Genomic DNA, 21,680 nt, shown 5'->3' with positions numbered 1-21,680 from the left:
TTTTCTGAACCAACCGTGATTCGTTGGTGAACTGAGCCAATGCCATGACATCCAAAGGTTAGGCCGGCAGGATGAGGGATTGAGTCAGCAACTCTGGGGCCAATTGGTCTCCCTCAAAGCTATTATTTTACACTAATAACCTAGTTTTTTGTTGTGACCATTAAGTCTTCTACAAAGCCACACTGGTAAAGAGCCAGATATGAAGGTTAAGGGGGATGTGTTCTCACCTGGGGGACCTGCTCAATGTCACGCAGGAAGATCTGCTGGTTGCGGGATACAGAGGTGGAGCGGTGGTAGTCCACCAGCTCGTTGAGCGAGTTGAACTTCACCACCCACAGGAAGTACTTTCCTGCCCCATCACGCAGGACTTTGAAGTGCTGAACGTCATTTCCAAACCTGAGGAGAAGGGGACAGAGGAAGAGAACCATGGGTAGCTTGCCAGCAGCAGACAGTCAACAGACACAGAACTGCTGAAACAGGACAGAGAAAAGAGATCCCAACGGCCAAAGGAAATACATGTGGAAATGTTCTCTTAGCAACACATTAGAAAGACAGACTGTCTCTATAACAGTGTGAACACAGGTCATGACCCCATGGATGGCAATGCTGCAGACAGAGATAAACCAGCCTCTTCCACAGCTATCAGGGGGATTAGTCTCTACTAAGACAAACTCCTTGTTCTGTACTCAGAGGGCAATAGACAGCTGGAGTCACATAGTGATCACTTTAATTATCTTGAATTGTCTATCTAATTTACATAGACAGACACTACAGCAACATGACAGTGAGGGCTGCTGAATTGAGCCTTTTTAAGTAAAGCAGAGTGGAAACAGACATGGGGTAATCAAAGAGTTTGCGTCAGTATTGTGCAAGCTGGAAAGAGAGAGCTGAAATCCTGCTGTAAAATGACTGAGTGAGCTGGAGTTAATGTTCATAGACACCAGGGGGCAGCACAGAACACCGGGTAAAAAATAAAGTGCTAGTGCTGTATTTAAACACAGGAAGAGAAAGAAGAGAAATATAGCAGATGTTTGTGTCTGTTATCCAATACATTGTACGGTGCAGAGCAGTCCCTCGCCCCAACATATGTAGAGCAGGGCTTCTAAACCTTTCGTGTGTGTGTGTTCACTTACTTGACAGAGAGGGAGAAGTCCCCTGGCGCACTCTCACTCTCTCGGATGAGGAAGGCCCCGTCGTGCCTCTGTTTGTTCAACATCTCCTCTGCCTTGGCACGAGGGATCTTGCCAAAGAACCACCTGGAGGGAGGGACAGCACCACACACACACACAGGGTCAGGGGAGAAAACACAGCCGGGACAGCATGAAGCAAACAGACATCTGCTCCCTCACGATCAGGGACGACACATGGTCATCTCCCACTGTTTACAGTCCTAACAGATTATACAGAATTTCAGATAAAGCCTCTGCCCCAGTCAACCGATTAATACTGCAGGTAGGAGAACCAGAACCGTGGGCGTTGTGTACAGTGGGGGCACAGGGGTTGAGGAGTGGGGATTGAGTGCTGTGCTGTTGAAGCAGAGCCTGTCTCACTCCCAGCAAGGTCTGTGATAGCAGCCCTGACTGGGCCAATGGCAGCTGTAGCAGCAGGAGGCAAAGAGAGCGAGAGAAATCGCTCTCTCCGGTTAATTATTAACCAGAGCAGCCAGAGAGATGACATCTTGGCTCCTTTGCATGAAAGTGAAAATCAATAATAAAATGAATAAAAAGACCTAATCCTCTTTGCATTTGTGCCCTCTATCGGCTGCCCCCCGCCTACAGTTCCCTGTCTGATAAAGGTGCCGGCAGAGCAATTTAAAGCAGGCACGGAAAGAGCAGCCAGGCCATTTGGAGTCAGACTGGTTGCGTGTCTCTCACACACACACACACACACACACACACACACACACACACACACACACACACACACACACACACACACACACACACACACACACACACACACACACACACACACACACACACACACACACACACACACACACACACCTGCGCAGATATAAATGCCACTATGGAAAAGCAAACTAAAGCTGTTTTGACTCAATTGAGCAGGCTCCCAAATTTGTTATTACTTACACCACTTCTACTATAAGGATGGTCCAAAATAATGATAACCAAGTGTCTTCCCGTTACATTTGGAGTAAAATTGTAATTTGACAAAAACCTAGATAAAAAGCAATTACTTTACTTGTGTATTATGATAATGTTACCTGCTTCAGCAATTATTTTACATTTTGTTCAAGAAAACCCATCTTTTATTGATGTAACCCACCGATGGACAATACACAACAGGCAGTCCAATGTTACGGTTAAAAAGTAATTAATGAAACTATGACGTTTCTGACTGCTCTAAAATGCAACTTCTAAATATCAGTAACGGGTCCTCATTAAAGGATTTAAAATGTACTACAATTACAGGGCCTCGAAAGAGTCCTGTATTGTTATTTTTCGTCACTACCTCCCCGTCGGGAGTGGGTAATTTGTGAGCCTGTTGCCTTCCTTGGATGTGGAAGCCGTTTCTTAGGCTCCGCGCCGGAATCTAACCGTGATTCCCCGTTACCCATGATCACCATGGTATGCACAGAAAGTACCATCGGAAATTGACAGGGCACACAATCAAATTAGATGTCAGCGCCACGAATGGCACGCCACCGGTCGAGATTAGAGAGTCACTAAAAGCCTTAGAGTACCCGCATGGATTTTAGGTCTGTTAAATACACACATCCCCAACGGTCAGCACTCGTTGGCATGTTATCCAAGTAACGTTGGCGCGAGCAAAGGAACTGATTTAAATGAGCCATTGGCAGTTTCACTGTACCGGCCATGTGTACTAAGCCTTGCATGTCTTAATCTTTGAGAGGAATATGCTACTGGCAGGATCACTCAGGGAGACACCCCACGTGCAGCGAGGTGCAGGGGCACAGTTATCCAGTGATGGAGGACACCCAAACGAACCAGTGGGAGGCCCCTCTCCTACCAACAACCGAAGCCGTGGGAGCCCAAAGCACCACTTGAGAGGTGTTCTGTTGGAGGGTTTTTGGAGTATATCGCAAAATGGGGTTTGAGAAATACAACGTGTCTCTGACACTGGTGGGTAAATATATTGGAGGCAGGGTGAACAATCTCCAAAGGAGGTGCCAACCCAAGGTGGATCACGTATGCCAATTGGACAGGAGTAATTGGTGGGATAGACAAAGACGGATCAAGGGAATGGATGGTCTAATGCAGAGAGTGATAACCAATAGTGGGAGCACCACAGCCAGTCCCCAATATCACTAAGGCCATGTTAAAGAACCAGGCTTTCCCAAGTGGCAGAGACACACAAATGCCACCGGAGCAATTATTGGCATCATCTTCGGTTCATGATGAATACTTCCTAAATACAATGCGATAACTTAGTTTACTTTAGTTGAAAACCTGGCGTGGTTGCAAAAGGATACTGCACAAATAGGGTAATTTTACCATAAAAAAATAACTGAACAAAATCAAACACAACATGTAAAGTGTTGGTCCTACTGAGCTGAAATAAAATATCCCAGAAATATTCCAAATGCACAAAAAGTGTATTTCTCTCAAATGTTGTGCGCAAATTTGTTTACATCCCTGTTAGTGAGCATTTCTACTTTGCCAAGATAATCCATCCACCTGACAGGTGTGACATATCAAGAAGCTGATTAAACATTCATTACACAGGTGCACCTTGTGCTGGGGACAATAATTGGTCACTCGAAAATGTGCAGTTTAGTCACACAACACAATGCCACAGATGTCTCAAGTTAAGGGATCGTGCAATTGGCAAGCAGACTGCAGGAATGTCCAACAAAGCTGTTGCCAAAGAATTTAATGTTATTTTCTCTAACATAATCCCCCCCAAAAGTAATTTTAGAGAATTTGTCAGTACGGTGGGGTGTTCAGTATGAGTTTAGATATTTCTAACATACTGCTCTAATTATTCAATTTCTTTTAATTTAAAATGAAAGACCTCTCAAATGAAGTTTGATAACTTTACTTACATGTTTTAAGAAGACAAAAATATTTGATAGAATGTGTGAAAAGTCCAGACTAAGCTTTATGGGTACAGAGGGTACAGAGTGTACCCTTCAAGCCCATGGATGTTCCAAATAAGCCCACCTCTTAAATAATACATTTTTATTAGATTAATATAATCTCCCCCAAATTTATAAAAATAAACTGATCATTATTATTCATCATGAAAGTAGCACTCATAACAGGGGGATGTCGTATCCACAGATATCAATGGACTTAGTTTTTGGTTCTTGCCGACCAGTACACACCCGATTCAACTAATCATAGACTTCAATCAAGACATGATTAGTTGAATCATGTATGTTATTGCTTGGTTAGAACACAAACCTGAACCCACACTGGCCCTCTGTGGATAAGAAGCCATGCAACAAAGACCATAACACACACAACTTTCAATGAATTATCTGAAAGATGATTCACATTTGATGTACTGAAAAACTAATTCCAGTACAAGATACGAATCCTATATATTCCACCTCGCGCAGCAACACTGACTGGCAGCAGAGCTGTGCGCACTGAGTGAAGCGCTGAAGCCACTGCGCACAGACATAAATGGGTCTAATTTACTTGAAAGTGAGACTTTGTCCTCATCTTGCTTGGCTATTTACATTTTTTTCGACGTTAGTTTAAGTCTGCTGCTTCAACTGATAGCAAACCCTAATCAAATCACAAATCTCTCACAGACACACATGACAAGACTTGAGTAGCCCCGTTACCACGGTAACCTACCTCCCTTAACCGATTTAATCCCATTAGTCACAATAGTGACCGTAAAAAACGTTCAGTTATAAGGCTCTGACAATTTTAATGAATGATGTATCAATACATTTCCATCAAATATTGAAATAATAAAGGGTCTCAATGAAATATGTGCAGTGTCACATGTTTCGTGTAAATTGTCACATGACCAGAGCTGTTTACTTCCTGGTTGCACCATGAGAAGTTGACTGTTGCATCAAAGCTCCCAAACAAAAGGATAGTAAAGTATGTTAACATTAAGATTGTACTAAAAATCTTTGTCCTCATCTTTAAAGGTGTCTAGTATTGATATATGCATTTGCAATTACTTAACTTTGTTCAGTGTGGTCATAGAATGAGTAAACATGTTGACGGCAACAATAGTGACCGGCGGGATAACACAGTGCATCTAGGTATACACATACATCATTCTTGTTCAACCTAACTTTCTACTCTGTTCTTTCTTTTAGTTTTACTTTGAGTCAAGTTCTGGATATGTAGGATCTAGGTGACTGCCCAGACAAGGCGTGCAATGCTGCAGTTATCCCTCAGTGATTGTGATGGGTCAGATATGGACTATGAGGGGGAGACAGGTCATTTGCCAGCCAGGCTGTTGAATGTATATGCTGAACCTATGCAAACAGATCATGACAGGAACAACATTATCAGTGATGATGATGACCTACCCTTCACCACGCCACACTCTCCTCCCTGAGACTGGGTTGGGTCATAGACCCAGTGTCGTTCATGGTGTTGCAGAGCAATCTCAGCTGCCTCAAGGTTGCAAGTTCCTTAATGACAACCTCTTCACTTCGCTTGCACCCCTCGATGAAATGACAAAAAGAGGATACGGGAGTTCTGGAACGATGAGGCAAAATTGTCTGATGTCCCATTCATGCCATAGAAGGACTTCATGAAGTTACCCCGTGGAACCTCTGAGGTTCTGACCCAAGGAGACAAGTTGCTGGTCCGTTAGAAAGACAATAACATTGTCACAGTGGAAACAAACATGGAGGAGAAATACAATGAAACCTATGTCAAGAGATGGAACAAGGAGCGATGTGCCATTTGACAAAGTCCCACAACCAAAATGCATCAACCGATACAATGAGCGCATTTGTGGTGATGAACTTCACAACCTACAGGTTTCAAGATACCTTATCTCCATCAGGACTAAGAAGTGGTGGTGGCCCATCTTTGCATAGTCTCTCAACAGTGCACTCGTAAATAGCCATTTCTTTTACAGAGATGTTATGGGAGGGACCATCAACCTGGTCATCTTCTCATTGATAGTGGCACAGTCTCATATGCAAAAGTTTGGCACGAAACCACTGAGCCACGGAAGGATATCTCTACTGGCTGCTACTGTTGAAGATCAGGCAAGATATGACAAAGCTTCTCACTGGCCAATCAACATGATGCACCGGTTCCATAGATGTCGTCATTGTGACGAAAGCACTACCTATGCATGTGAGAAATGCAAAGCGCCACTGCACATTGAGAGCTTCAAGATATACCACAGACAGTAGAAAAGGAGATAAGAGCGAATGAAAAAGGGCTGAAAAAAACAATAAAAGAAAAATAGAAAAGTCAAAGGGTGAGGAGAAGCAGTACCATGGACTCTAGGAAGAAAAGAAAAGTCAAAGGGTGAGGAGAAGCAGTACCATGGACTCTAGGAAGAAAAGAAAAGTCAAAGGGTGAGGAGAAGCAGTACCATGGACTCTAGGAAGAAAAGAAAAGTCAAAGGGTGAGGAGAAGCAGTACCATGGACTCTAGGAAGAAAAGAAAAGTCAAAGGGTGAGGAGAAGCAGTACAACGGACTCTAGGAAGAAAAGAAAAGTCAAAGGGTGAGGAGAAGCAGTACAACGGACTCTAGGAAGAAAAGAAAAGTCAAAGGGTGAGGAGAAGCAGTACAACGGACTCTAGGAAGAAAAGAAAAGTCAAAGGGTGAGGAGAAGCAGTACAACGGACTCTAGGAAGAAAAGAAAAGTCAAAGGGTGAGGAGAAGCAGTACCATGGACTCTAGGAAGAAAAGAAAAGTCAAAGGGTGAGGAGAAGCAGTACAACGGACTCTAGGAAGAAAAGAAAAGTCAAAGGGTGAGGAGAAGCAGTACAACGGACTCTAAGAAGAAAAGAAAAGTTGACGAAAAAGGGAAAAAGACAATCAAAATTACTGAAATGTTTTTGGAAGAGGATCAATTGATTCAAGACATACTGTATGCCAGTAGGTCTGACTGATCATAGTTCAAAATAGTGATGCACAAACTAATTGTGCACTTGGTTCTGAAGCCTACCTCTATGATATATATGTATGTGTATAATATATATGTTTTTATTTTGTCCAGTGTAGGCCTCTACTTGAATACAAGTTCTACAGGCTACCTCTATCCTAAATGTTACCTTTATGTTCAATGTGAATGAATGACTGCTATACAGTTCAACGTCAATGTTGCACTAAAATGTCACAATGACGATGTTACAATGAATATTGCACTAAAGAACAAGTTCAAATGTTACAATATTAATGTTTCAATACATGTTGCACTAAAGCAACAATGTTACAATGTTGAAATACATTGATGTAAAATAGTCACACTAGAACATGTTGGGGCATTCTAGTGGCAATGCTGGGGACTGCCAGTGACAGAGTTTTAAATGTGTTAATAACTGGCGTGGATATAGAAGAATTTTCATGACTGCATTGGAGATATGTAAATTCAGTATACATTATCCCACCGGTCACAATTGTGACCAACCATAAAAACACACCGTTTCACCTACTTTTCCATTAAAAATAAATAAAATAATGATGGATTATTTGAAAGGGTTACTAATGACACAAGATTTTGATATTTTCATGCCTGGGAAAAATGTGGGATTAAATGGGTTAAAGGGGCAGGTGTTGTTTAAAAGACCCAGGTCCAAAAAATGTAATGAAATTGAGCAATATACACCACATTACTTCTTACTAATACATTTCTTGTTATAGAAACATTACAAAGCATGGTCATCCGTTGTTTTGTGTTTTTTATATAATTATGGTGAAAAAACATTTTGCCGGGTGGCTCGTACATTTTTTCCATCTACCTGCACCAGTGGCTGGTGGGCCAAAAAGTAGGCCCTGATGCCAATGGCAGAAAAGTTACAAAAATATTTATTCTGTACTTCATCATTGCAAAAGAACCCTCCCCAGCGCAATGGTGCCCGAATGCTGGCTCGTTGTTTTATCATAGAATTGGGTCACACCATGTGGACATTGATTACATGTTGTCCCCAAAAGCAAGCAGAACTATTCGGGAATATAATGGATGGACTTGGGGACGGCTATTTCTTGAAACACACTTCTGTGTCATAAGAACAAGAGTAGGTGAAGGGAATTGTATTCATTTGTTCATTAATTAACAAACACCAGTCCCACCTTTGGACAATTACCACATTTGGTTCAAAATTGTAAGAAAACAAATGACACACTGCATGAAATTACTCATGATCCAAGCTAAGAAAGAAAGCTTTTAGTCATAGGATGTCACAATTTTAACCAGTTAAATGAATGTGTTTGCTACTATGGATAAAAAAGGTCTGTCACGTCAACTACCCATGTACTGTACCCAAAATAAGGCAGGCTAGTTGGTGTGTGTACGCACTTGCTGCCACTCTGTCACAGCTCGTCTATAGAGGGACAAAGGGCAAACTCCTGCCCCACTACTACTGGCATGGGATCAATTCACAACTGTCCCCTACACTAAGGCTACACTCAGGGCTTCCATTACACAGACAGACTGAGGGTAGGGACCAGACCCGAGATAACTTGTTTCTGCTAGCCATCTCTTCCTCATGATCACAGCCACACCTTTTACTCACAACTCACACTCTGCCCACACCAGCTGACCTGAGCTCTGCTTTCTCTCTGCTCATTAACACAAACTATGGATCAGCCATTTCTCACTATCCAAGTCCAGGCATTAATCATCAATAAATTGGCCCTGGAGCAGTTGCTAACAGCTTATACCTGCACTATATATATATCTGCATTCACTGTACAGAGACAGACAAAGCCTAGGAATGGCATAGCTCCTTGGGACAGAGACGCACAGACCCAGCAACCTCCATACTCCAAAATCCCACCCGATAGAATCCCGGGGACGATGACATAATGGGTCAATATTAAATGAAGTCTAAGAGGCCCTGAGCACACTAATACAGAGAGCGCTATTCTGGCACGGTGTGCACCAGAGGTAATATCCTCTAAGAATCCTCACAATGCTTCAATGAACACACAGGGAGAAGATTCCACTCCGGTGGTACTGGCTATTTCAGCACAGTACTAGGAGTTGACGGGACTGTTCTGTTCAATTCAGACAGTTGTTTCATAGTTCCAAATCAATGTGATACATTGAAGCTCTGGGCCAGCGTGACCAGGCAGTCATGATGAGTCCTGTTTACCCATACCCCGAGTCAGCAACAATAAGCTGGAGAGGTGAGTCCTCCTGAGTCATATTAGGAGTCTGGGCCAGGTGGTTCATACTTACGGATGTGCTTTCATCTCTATGTAGTTCTTGGGGATGAAGCCGTCTTTCCCGTTCAATTCTGCTTTGTACCAGTTCTGGTCACACTCTTCATTTAATACCTAGAGAAGGGAAGAGAGTTAACAATATATCACATCTAGTAAACAGAGTACTTCTCAGGTCACTGGGAAGGGGGGCTGAAACGGTTTTGTATCCACTAAATGGGGCACAGCCATAAACGAGACTGAGACACGTTTGTCTGTTGTGAGTACACTCATTTACCAAGCAAGCCAGCCTCCATGACAACAGGCCAGCTGTGGGAGCACTCTTGTCTGAGAGACATACAGTGGTTTGCAGGTCTGTGGGCACTGGTGCAAAGTTTGTGTGTGTGTGTGTGGCTGTTGTTGTTGAAAGACATGCACCTGTACACTGGTGCAGTTAGTCATGTAAAGAGCCTATGGCTTGAACACTCATAGTCAGATGTAAGATACTGTGGTCATCAATTCTCACCAGGGTTCTGACTCACAGTAATATATTGACACGTCCCACTCAAAACAAAGATATTCCAACCTCCATCTGTCTGAACACACAAATATCAGACCTTCTGGCTTCAGTACAGCCTTTCCATTTCAGAAGAAATAGGAGTCATACTAGATCTAGTCTAGAATACACAGGTATTTCAATGTGATATGCTGACCACAGGCTTCAGTGTTGGGACACACTTCATGGACTCTGCTAGGTGTTGAAACACCTTTAAACCATACTTGACAATGTGTGATCAAGGGAGGCACTAGGCCTACATCTTTTTGTCTGCAAAAAAAGTGTTGAGGAACTAGTGTGTGCAACATCCTTCCTGTGCACAGAGCACTGGGAGAGAGAGAGCGAGAGATAGAAAGGAAAGTGAGGCAGAGTGGGTGTGCCACCACTGTCACATTAGAGGGTTCTTAAAGCCTGTAAGGCTTTTTGGGCGACCTGACCAAATTCACATTGAAATGTGTGTTATAGATCGGTCCTTCACATCACATTGAAAGCAAGTCTAAGAAGCAGTAGATCTGTTCTATATGCGCTATTTCTAAGCATCCCGTGCTTAAGTTTCGTTTTTTGGATCTTTTACGTTCGGTTTTGTACACCAACTTCAAACAGCTGACAAAACAATATTTTTGGTTATGGAAAAGATATTTCACAGCAGTTTAGATGGTACAATGACAATCTACACTATACTTGCTTGTTTTGTCACAAAACCTGAAATTAGGCAAACTATCAGAATTTTAGCATCCAGGAAAAGCTGGAGCGATTTCTGCATATTGCATCTATCTTTAAACCTAACCTGAAAAACCCAAGGGGAGGTTGCATTGCGTGCAGAATCAAACTCTTTTTGATTTACATACAGTGCCTTGCGAAAGTATTCGGCCCCCTTGAACTTTGCAACCTTTTGCCACATTTCAGGCTTCAAACAAAGATATAAAACTATTTTTTTGTGAAGAATCAACAAGTGGGACACAATCATGAAGTGGAACGACATTTATTGGATATTTCAAACTTTTTAACCAATCAAAAACTGAAAAATTGGGCGTGCAAAATTATTCAGCCCCCTTAAGTTAATACTTTGTAGCGCCACCTTTTGCTGCGATTACAGCTGTAAGTCGCTTGGGGTATGTCTCTATCAGTTTTGCACATCGAGAGACTGAATCTTTTTCCCATTCCTCCTTGCAAAACAGCTCGAGCTCAGTGAGGTTGGATGGAGAGCATTTGTGAACAGCAGTTTTCAGTTCTTTCCACAGATTCTCGATTGGATTCAGGTCTGGACTTTGACTTGCCCATTCTAACACCTGGATATGTTTATTTTTGAACCATTCCATTGTAGATTTTGCTTTATGTTTTGGATCATTGTCTTGTTGGAAGACAAATCTCCGTCCCAGTCTCAGGTCTTTTGCAGACTCCGTCAGGTTTTCTTCCAGAATGGTCCTGTATTTGGCTCCATCCATCTTCCCATCAATTTTAACCATCTTCCCTGTCCCTGCTGAAGAAAAGCAGGCCCAAACCATGATGCTGCCACCACCATGTTTGACAGTGGGGATGGTGTGTTCAGGGTGATGAGCTGTGTTGCTTTTACGCCAAACATAACGTTTTGCATTGTTGCCAAAAAGTTCCATTTTGGTTTCATCTGACCAGAGCACCTTCTTCCACATGTTTGGTGTGTCTCCCAGGTGGCTTGTGGCAAACTTTAAACAACACTTTTTATGGATATCTTTAAGAACTGTCTTTCTTCTTGCCACTCTTCCATAAAGGCCAGATTTGTGCAATATACGACTGATTGTTGTCCTATGGACAGAGTCTCCCACCTCAGCTGTAGATCTCTGCAGTTCATCCAGAGTGATCATGGGCCTCTTGGCTGCATCTCTGATCAGTCTTCTCCTTGTATGAGCTGAAAGTTTAGAGGGACGGCCAGGTCTTGGTAGATTTGCAGTGGTCTGATACTCCTTCCATTTCAATATTATCGCTTGCACAGTGCTCCTTGGGATGTTTAAAGCTTGGGAAATCTTTTTGTATCCAAATCCGGCTTTAAACTTCTTCACAACAGTATCTCGGACCTGCCTGGTGTGTTCCTTGTTCTTCATGATGCTCTCTGCGCTTTTAACGAACCTCTGAGACTATCACAGTGCAGGTGCATTTATACGGAGACTTGATTACACACAGGTGGATTGTATTTATCATCATTAGTCATTTAGGTCAACATTGGATCATTCAGAGATCCTCACTGAACTTCTGGAGAGAATTTGCTGCACTGAAAGTAAAGGGGCTGAATAATTTTGCACGCCCAATTTTTCAGTTTTTGATTTGTTAAAAAAGTTTGAAATATCCAATAAATGTCGTTCCACTTCATGATTGTGTCCCACTTGTTGTTGATTCTTCACAAAAAATACAGTTTTATATCTTTATGTTTGAAGCCTGAAATGTGGCAAAAGGTCGCAAAGTTCAAGGGGGCCGAACACTTTCGCAAGGCACTGTAGATGGCTGACAGGTGAGGCAGTGATGATAAACTGAGTAACTCAACTAAAGCACCCGAATCCTTCGCAGATAGTGGTCTAGTGTTTAGTGTCTGCGGGTTCACATAACTTGGTCACACAGACCACATCAGTGTGTGAATTGGCCTGGAGGACCTGTGAGAAGAGGGGCTACAGATAGACTACAACCTTCAGGCACTCAGCACCTCAACCACATCCAGCAACAAGACGGCTTCTTAAGCCCCCCTCAAACACAATATAGGCTCTGATCCAGAGCTATAAAATGATCTTCCAACTATCAGATAAGAGGGTTGCTCCGGGTGAGATTGATTTCTCCCTTTTCTCACACAGACATACAGTAATTTACACAGTAGGCGTGTAGTTCCCCTAGAGGGAAAGGCAGACTGGTACAGCACAGTTCAGGCTGTACTGTACAATGAGTAGTGCAGCAGTACAGAGGGCTTCTGACCACAGAGTATTGATCTATGCATTACACAGCGTTTGGGAAACATCTCCATAATGCATACACAACAATGTAAATGCAGCTAGACATGTTGTATTTCTATCAGGTATCATTTGACATTGTTCACAAAAGAAAAGCTGCAGCTAGGGTAGAGAGGAAGGACCTACTCATGTCACAACATCTAACCGTCATAACTCTATCTAACCAGAAACTACAGATATGCTTCACCTTTCAGTGTCTTTTAATCCCGCCCCATCCTGTAAGAGTCAAGTTTTTCAGAAGAGCTCAGGCTCCTTCTACTTCGGTGTGTAGTGTTGATCTGAAGCTGATGCAACCAGCCCCCCTGGTGGTAAAAAACACCATGGCTTAGTGGAAAGAGCCAAGCAGGAGACAACTGAAACAGGAGTCATGTAAGAGTCTATGTGAAGGCATCCCAGGCCATCAGTGTCAGTAGTACAGTGTCAGTGGTGAGATTGACATTAGGCCTATTCACTCTTTCCACCACACCCTCCTACTTCTCAAAGCCCCGATGATGGGGTCTGGCAATTCCCCCCCCAGCTGGTCACTGGCCTCAGTGCTCTCTGACCTCTGCTCCAGCTAGCCTGCAGCACACCAGCTGTCACTGTGGAACCACAGCCACTACGGCACAAGAGAGAACATTACAGAGGGGGGAAGGAGAGAGGAGTCCATGCCTGTGGCACTATGATAATGTGAGTGAATGTGAACAGGTTGTGAGGAGCACAGGGGGGAGACAGGCACAGTGATGGAAGAGTATGCCTGTGGCAGTGTGTGTGTGTGTGTGGTCTTACAATTGGTGGGGCAATGAAGGCAGGCAGCCTCTGGGAGTGACTGATAGCACATGTGTAGACGTGGCAGACATGCGGTCTGGAACTCTGAACTCCAGGTGATCTCACTTTCTCTACATCTTATTACAGACACAAACACTACACTCCACCTTAGTCTCATCACCTACACAGTTCACGACTTATCTACCTCAAACATAACAGCTCACAGACGCTCCCTCGTGTTCTCGTGCAGATACAGTGGGGCAAAAAAAGCAGAACTTAATATTTGGTACAGAAACCTTTATTTGCAATTACAGAGATCATACGTTTCCTATAGTTCTTGACCAGGTTTGCACACACTGCAGCAGGGATTTTGGCCAACTCCTCCATACAGACCTTCTCCAGATCCTTCAGGTTTCGGGGCTGTCACTGGGCAATACGGACTTTCAGATCCCTCCAAAATTGTTCTATTGGGTTCAGGTCTGGAGACTGGCTAGGCCACTCCAGGACCTTGAGATGCTTCTTAAAGGAGCCACTCCTTAGTTGCCCTGGCTGTGTGTACATGTTTGTACTATGGGGGATAGTAGATTGACATAGGCTAGTGATTTTGCTGTTTGTTACTCATCTTGTTGGCTGACGAAAAGTAAATGTGGACAGTTCTAACATCTCAATAAGCGCCTCGGAATTCCATAAGGACGCGCGTTGTTGCAACCACGATGTGTTGGTCTTCACTAGTATATGCATGCATATTTTTTTTTTTACAGCTCTCGGTGTATAATTATTGTTTGGATAACCTTATTTACTATTATGTATTGTTGGGCTATATATTTAGTGTTGGGCTATATATTTAGATGTTTTATATATTGTAAAGCTACATGATGTGACTAATGATGATTTGAAAAACGTAGCTAAAAAGACATGAGCTCTGCTTAGTTTTTTGTGTGCAGCCTGTACACACTTAATCAGTCTCTCATTCACAATTTGACAAGCACTTGATAATGCCTCAAATTTCACAACAGCATCCCCTTTGTGTGGCCGTAATGCACCCTAAAAAAATCCATGCCGTTCGCTGCTGTTGTGCCCTTCTCCCTGAGTGCTGCATGCTCCGAAGCATCTCTTACTCACATGGCTCTCCATCACATGATTGGGTCTTTCTCACAGGCTACAAGTGAAGACAGACAACACTGGGGACGCAATTGCGCACGTCCTTATCCAATTCCGAGGAGCATATTTTATTTTATTTTTTTACCCCCTTTTCTCCCCAATTTTGTGGTATCCAATTGGTAGTTACAGTCTTGTCTCATCGCTGCAACTCCCATACAAACTCGGGAGAAGCGAAGGTCGAGAGCCATGCGTCCTCCGAAACACAACCTAACAAAGCCGCACTGCTTCTTGACACAATGCCTACTTAACCCGGAAGCCAGCCACACCAATGTGCCGGAGGAAACACCGTACACCTGGTGACCGTGTCAGCGTGCACTGCACTCAGCCCGCCACAGGAGTTGCAAGTGCGCGATGGGACATCCCTGCTGGTCAAACCCTCCCCTATACCGGACGACGCTGGGCCAAATTGTGCGCCGCCCCATGGGTCTCGGCCGGCTGCGTCAGAGCCTGGACTCAAACCCAGAATCTCTTATGGCACAGCAACACTGTGATGCAGTGCCTTAGACCACTGCACCACTCGGGAGGCCCCGAGGAACAAATTTAAGATATTGGAAGAACTGTCCACATTTACTTTTTGTCAGCCAATAAGATGAGTAGGCCTAACGAACAGCAAAAGCACTTGCCTATGTCAATCTACTGTCCCCCATAGTACAAAAGTTGACCTACTCTATTCTGTGTGAAAAATAAATATTCCAAACACAATCTGGGAGAGTTGTGGAATGCGATAGATCCCGAATTAACACAACCACTAGCATTAAAAAAAAAAAAATCTTTAAAATTTCCTTAAAATGTTGATAAACTATTTCTTCATTATAAGCGCAGCAATGCGCACACGGCAGTAGGCTATAAGCGTGAATGTTCCATAAGCAGGAAAACACCATTATCAAAAGTGACAGAAAATTTGATTATGCATATAATGCTTTTGTTATAAAAGGTGCAGTTATGGTGAAAATGATCTTCCCCAAACTTGAAACTCACGCACTGCTTACAGTATGTATGCCAGTTAGGCTCTACACCCCTTGTAAAGCACATTAATGTGCTTCATTTTAAGAAGTTATTTTGCCACTTTAGGGTTTACTTGATAGCTACCTACACAAATAACTAGCTAGAACAAAGTGTTAATAAGATAAATTCATTAAAAAGATTAAAAGCAATACAAATAAGTTCACCAGTAGGCATCTACTTCAACAAACCTTATCAAAACATATAGGCCTATGGGCTAGGCTACATGAGGTGTGAGACTATGATTGGAAAAAGTCGCAAAAAAAGGCATTGTTTCTTGCCTTACACTGGGCATCATTCACAAGTGATAGTATTTAATTCACAAGTGATAGGCTAATATTGTCATCCATCAGACTATTCTTGATTTAATCTCATCTTTACATATACTAAATAATATATGTGTGAGAGATTTTTTTAAATTTAGAATGGACCATTATCATGCACTTGTCTCAAAACAGGGGAATGGGAAAAATATACATGTAATCTATGCACTTACCTGTGGTTCATTTTCATGCCAGCCTAGTAAGCTATACTCCTTTTGTAAAGACAAGCAATGTGCTTAATATCATGAAAGTTGAGAGATAAATATAGTAGGCCTAGCCTTTAGAAAGCTGAAGGGATATCCCTTTTTTTAATAGAGGCCATCACTATGTTTTCTCACGCAATTGCATAGCCTATAGAAATGCTGCGCACCATAAGCTAATGGGCTCTCATTAAGTGTTTGATTAGATATTTGATTACATTTGCATTGATGTCAGAGTGCTGAGTACTAGGCAGAGGCAGTCAGCAAGTTTGGTAGGCTACTAATGACCATCAGCAGCATCAGCGCTTGGAGAAGTCTAATTACAGTGTCTAAACGGTCACGTGGAATTTGACTGCCTTCATGACTCGTGACCGCCGGTGTGGTCACTGCAACTGCTCTAAGTGAGAGGTGGTTTGGAGAGGCAAACAAAACACAGCCCCACCTCTGTACAACAGAGGGGCGGCAGCGTAGCCTAGTGGTTAGAGCGTTGGACTAGTAACCGGAAGGTTGCGAGTTCAAACCCTCGAGCTGACAAGGTACAAATCTGTCGTTCTGCCCCTGAACAGGCAGTTAACCCACTGTTCCCCGGCCGTCATTGAAAATAAGAATGTGTTCTTAACTGACTTGCCTGGTTAAATAAAGGTAAAATTAAAAAACAACCCTGACACTTCATCAGCACCTAACAGCCGCATCTGAGTGAGTATGAGGTCTCAAGTAGAGATATCAAAGGACAGTCAGAACAGATTGCAGTAGTTTCATAAACATTTAAACAATTGTGAGAAATTCAGGCGCCACAGATTGAGAAGCAGATATTTTCTCTGTTCTCAGGTGAAGCTTGCATTCTAAACTTCACCCGAGAACAGAGAAAGCACAGAGAAAATACCTGCTTCTCAACCTTGCATTCTAAACAGACCTCAAACTACTTCTCAACCCAAACAAAACCAAGTACATGACCGTGTCAAGCAAAAAACAACAACTCAGTCTCCAGCCGAACACACCCTCATTGTCAACAACACCTCCATTGAACAAGTACCGCATTACAAATACCTGGGCACCTGGCTTGATGAATAACTCAACTTCAGCACCCATTTCAATAACTGCAAAATCGAATCCAGACTGGGCTTTCTCCACCGCAACAAGTCCTGCTTTACCCGCTCCGAAAATGTCCTGTGTCCTCCCTCTGTTGGACTAAGGTGACACTACCGCAACGCCCCCAAAACCCTGCTCTCAAAACTGAATACTCTGTTCCGCTCAGTCATCAGATTTTCCACTGGAGCCCACTACCGCACCCACCACTGTTCCCTCGATGAGCAGTTTGGCCAACCATCCCTCACAAGCAGACAACAAATTCATAGGTTCACCATAATTTACAAAACCCTTACTGGCAAAGCCCCCCTCTAAACTCCTCTCCATGTCCTCCTAAATCTCCCTGTCTGTTCCAACATCCTGCTCCAACTCCAAAACATTAACACTGTTGCTACTGACTGGAATAAAGTCCAGCAGGATTTAAAACTCGACCAATGAATCTCCATTCCCAGTTTTATTAACAGGTTAAATGAGCTAGTTATCCACCCCTGGAACTGCTTTTCGAGTAAGTGGCTACTAGTTGTGTCCCCTGTGTTTTACTGATGTGTTGTAAAGATGTATTTTTCTTTTTCTGTTTCTGCGTGGAACTTTTAAGAAATGTCTGCTTTGTCATGTGTCTGCTTTGCTGCACGGTTACTGCCCTATCTTGGTCAGGTCATTATTTTAAACGAGAATGTGTTAAATGATTTACCTGGTTAAATAAAGGCAAAAGAAAATAAATAAACTAAACAGGGCTGCCTCCTCCAGAATAAATGTCAGCTCAAGGTACAGTCATAAAATGTAATTGAATTCAGGTTCCCATGAATAATTAACAAAATAAAGACAATATGCAAACTTTGTACATTCACCAGAACAAAGCAAAACCAAAATAACTTATTGTACCAATATTTTCCCATTCACAATGAAAACCCTGTGATATCGGTATTCTACCAACATACCCATGTGTGTTTAAAGGTTGACTTGAGACCAAGAAGAAAAGTTTTGTAGCGGCAACCAATTTGCAAACTCTCTCTTTATCACATTATGTTGTTAGCTACCAGTTGCAGAGGTTTGCTCAGCCTGCGTAAAGAGATTACACTTCTCCCTGGGGCTTGAAGAGGACTGTTTACTCAGAGTTAAAGGCTGAAAACAGTCAATTTCCATAAGTAGTTCCATGATAACATGAAACCACAAGGCAGTTCCTTTAAACGGTAAAGCCGTAAACCCAGTTGGCTTGTTTACCTCGCTTGGCTTAGTCTGCTTAACCAGTTTTGTTACTGTATCTCTTAACTGACAATGGCTATGAAGGACAATTCTCTCACATCAAATTCAACTTGAGGTCTAGTGCAAACGGTCTGATGACACACAAAAAAAATATGCTGAAAGAGCTGCAGCTGATGTGAAAAAGATTAAAACATTTGCTTTGTAGGCAGTTTTTTTCAGAGAAGGCAACAGCAGAACTGTGACTGTGCGTTGCTCTGTCTTCATGAGCTCCATGGCAGGCCTGCATTATGTTAATGAGATTCTGTGGGCACTCTGCATTCCCTCCCTGTAAAGAGATTTTTTTTTATCTGACTGAGGCACAATAGATTCATGAGTTTCTATTAGCGAGGCTAAGGTCCGGGGGATAATCTCCTCCACAGCTGCCACTGAGCAGACTGGCTCCCCCACACACACGGCACTTCTCAGACCCCTGCTAAAACCCTGGTGGCCAAGCCTGAGATGCATAATGATGAACTCTATGCACCCCTTGGTCTGACTGACTGCCATCCCCAAAGCAGACTTCAATGACAACCCAATGCAGATGAGAGTAGCTGACATAAACATGTAGAGCGGGTTTCTTCTGACGTTAGCATAGCTTACAGACCCAGCTGGTTACCTGGTGTAGCCTAGCATGAGAGGAGGAGGAGGAGAGGTGACTGATAGCCACGCGTCTGTACTGTGAACGCAATCCAGAGACCATTTCTATGAATCAAGACTGCAGATTATGCTGGAGTGTGAAATTAACCGAGGCCAGTAGATAAAGCGTGTTCCAACTATGGGCCTCCCAGGCCTGTTGTTTCTGATAATGGACTTCTGTCATGCATTTACAATTAAAACAACGGAGATAAAACCCACATGTTCATCCATCCAGCGATTAAGCAAGGGCTGGTTCATTAACTTGTCTACTCACATTCAACCATTGTTCAGCTTTTTGAGAGACGGGAACAGAAAAACTAGGGTTATCTTTATCAGTTTACCCTGTACTCAACGCACACGGACAAATGAATCGTATCAATTAGGATCATGACGGATAAAACAAACAAGGCCTCTGTTCATCATCTGACAATGCTGCCTGTGTGTAGTGTATGAGCGCACGAGAGACAGTAACTGTATTCAAAATCTGTGAAAGTAACGTGACAAAGCAAATAGTTTGGCGTACATGGAATGCACCCATTGGAAGGCCTGGTATGTTGACACGTTGGCGGCTGTGCATCGAGTCCAACAGACTGGGGAAGGTCAAGAGCACACTGACCCTCCTTCCCCACAGCAAGGGAGCAGACACTCACTCTGGGGAGGAGTGCTGATATGCACCAGAAAGAGAAGCTTACCCTGCCGCTAATGAAGCACTCCAACACTCCTGTAATTAACACAATGCTAAGGGCCATTACCACATGGGGAGCCGCCACCCCACAGCCGCATTCCCCTAGTCAGCTCAAACTCAACTGAGGTGAATGGACCAATACATTACATCATGAAATCACTAGGGCTTTTTAAGTACCACTTCATAAACCAAGGCACCGGGGAAAGTAAAATATGAAAGGGTCTCAAACAGGACTTCTAGTGACGCATATGTAGAGAGCAGAGATGAGGTTAATCCAAATTTCAATTCTTCTCTGTTGGATTAGAATTTCTTCATGTCTAGAATTAAAAAGGACTAAATCTGGCACTGTGTACAGCCATCTGTATTGAAGGCCAGCTGTTGTATGGAGTATGGAATTAGGGCTCAGCTCTGGTCAATGCCAGCTTTACCAACTGCTCAGTGGTGGAATGGACTACCCATTATTACAATGGCGGTCGGGTCTGTCTACACGATAATCTAAAGATTGTGCAACACGCTCTCTGAAACAGATAAGCAAGAGGCATTTTGGCTTCCATCATCAGCAGTGGAGGGTTAGAGAACAATTCAGACAACCCCATTACTGGTCACGCTTGACATGTTCTAAAACACTGCTTAGTAGCTTAGTACTGGAGATTCAGCCATAACTCCACACTACTTTTGTATAAGGAGAAAGGGCTCCAGCAGAATGTGCCACAGTGAAGCCAGTCAGTGAGGAGAGCAGCAGTCTACTCACACCCCCTGCCCAATCCCCATCCCCTGAGGAGGTTTTCTGAGGAATGGGGACAGCCAGGGATGGGAAGGACCAAAAATAAGCAGCAAGCCAAAAGAGATTGATACTGCAGGTTGATACTCACCACTCTCTTCACATTAGAACAGGAAGGGTGATTTGCATTAACAGGAAGGAGGAGACAGGGGCGGCAGGAGTCCTAATTACGGCTTTGACTCACTGCTACGCTACGAAGCCCTGCTCCTCTCAGGAGGAGGCATGATGGACCAGTTCAGAGGAATCACACTCCTTGTGATCAGCTCAAGAAAAGTCCTCCGGGTAAATAGAAAATGGGGGCATCTCTATTTTATGGCAGCAGCCAGTCCCACACGACGTGTATGAAGTCCAATTTAGCAGTAGCCTATATTCCATGTACAGTTTGTTCCCATGTAAACCATATAAGCAGAGGGAACAGAGAGGAGAACTTCGTGTGTGTGACAAAAGTAAAACAAAACAGACAACAGAATAAGAAGATTCTACAAGTCTTTATGTTGGCTAGAATCATCCTTTATCGTACATGCATAAAGAACCATTAGATGTGGTTTATCTGCAGCATGGAGGAGGCAGAGTGTCAGATGGTGTGTGTGTGTGTGTGTGTGTGAGAGAGAGTGAAAGAGAGAGAGAGTGAAAGAGATGTCTAACAGGGTGTTTATGTCCAGTAGCTGTGATCAAGGAGCATTGGGCCACCCTAATCCCTGCTTTAGAAGGGCGCTTTAACGAGCTTCACATGCTGCCCACAATGGATTACCGTATTAGAGTGCACGCTGCAGCCACCTCCCTCCCCACTCTCACTAGCAAACTCACTCTCTCCGTGACTCTCTCCTCCTGAGCCCAGCTGAGACGTCGGCTAGCAGCAGCAGCCTGGGTCTGGTGGTCTCCAGGCGCTCATGGTGATGAGCTCTGGGCCAGCTGCTACTGGGTTAGGGGACAGACTAATCTCATCTCTCAACTACAGCACAGTGGAGAGGAGGGGTACGGGTGAAAGGATGACATGAGAT

The 21,680-nt window shown here is 43.5% G+C and overlaps 1 protein-coding gene across 2 annotated transcripts in view; it reads right to left on the bottom strand.

The window, feature by feature from the left end:
• LOC112258867 (growth factor receptor-bound protein 2) overlaps positions 1–21,680 on the bottom strand; it is a 39,249-nt gene that overhangs the window by 1,936 nt on the left and 15,633 nt on the right. Inside the window, exons 1-4 of one of the 2 annotated variants that reach the window (XM_042307185.1) lie at positions 17,297–17,419; positions 9,332–9,429; positions 1,134–1,256; positions 228–396 (exon numbers count right to left, since the gene is read on the bottom strand). In XM_042307185.1, the coding sequence (XP_042163119.1) occupies positions 228–396; positions 1,134–1,256; positions 9,332–9,429; positions 17,297–17,338 (432 nt within the window). In that variant the 5' untranslated portion in view covers positions 17,339–17,419. Of the gene's footprint in view, positions 1–227; positions 397–1,133; positions 1,257–9,331; positions 9,430–17,296; positions 17,420–21,680 lie in introns of those variants that run through there. The other variant, XM_042307184.1, reaches the window with a different exon arrangement.

Source organism: Oncorhynchus tshawytscha, linkage group LG27, assembly GCF_018296145.1.
Source record: "Oncorhynchus tshawytscha isolate Ot180627B linkage group LG27, Otsh_v2.0, whole genome shotgun sequence".
Classification (NCBI taxonomy): Eukaryota; Metazoa; Chordata; class Actinopteri; order Salmoniformes; family Salmonidae; genus Oncorhynchus; species Oncorhynchus tshawytscha.
Note: the sequence above shows the minus strand (reverse complement) of the source record. Positions and strands in the feature narration are given on the sequence as shown.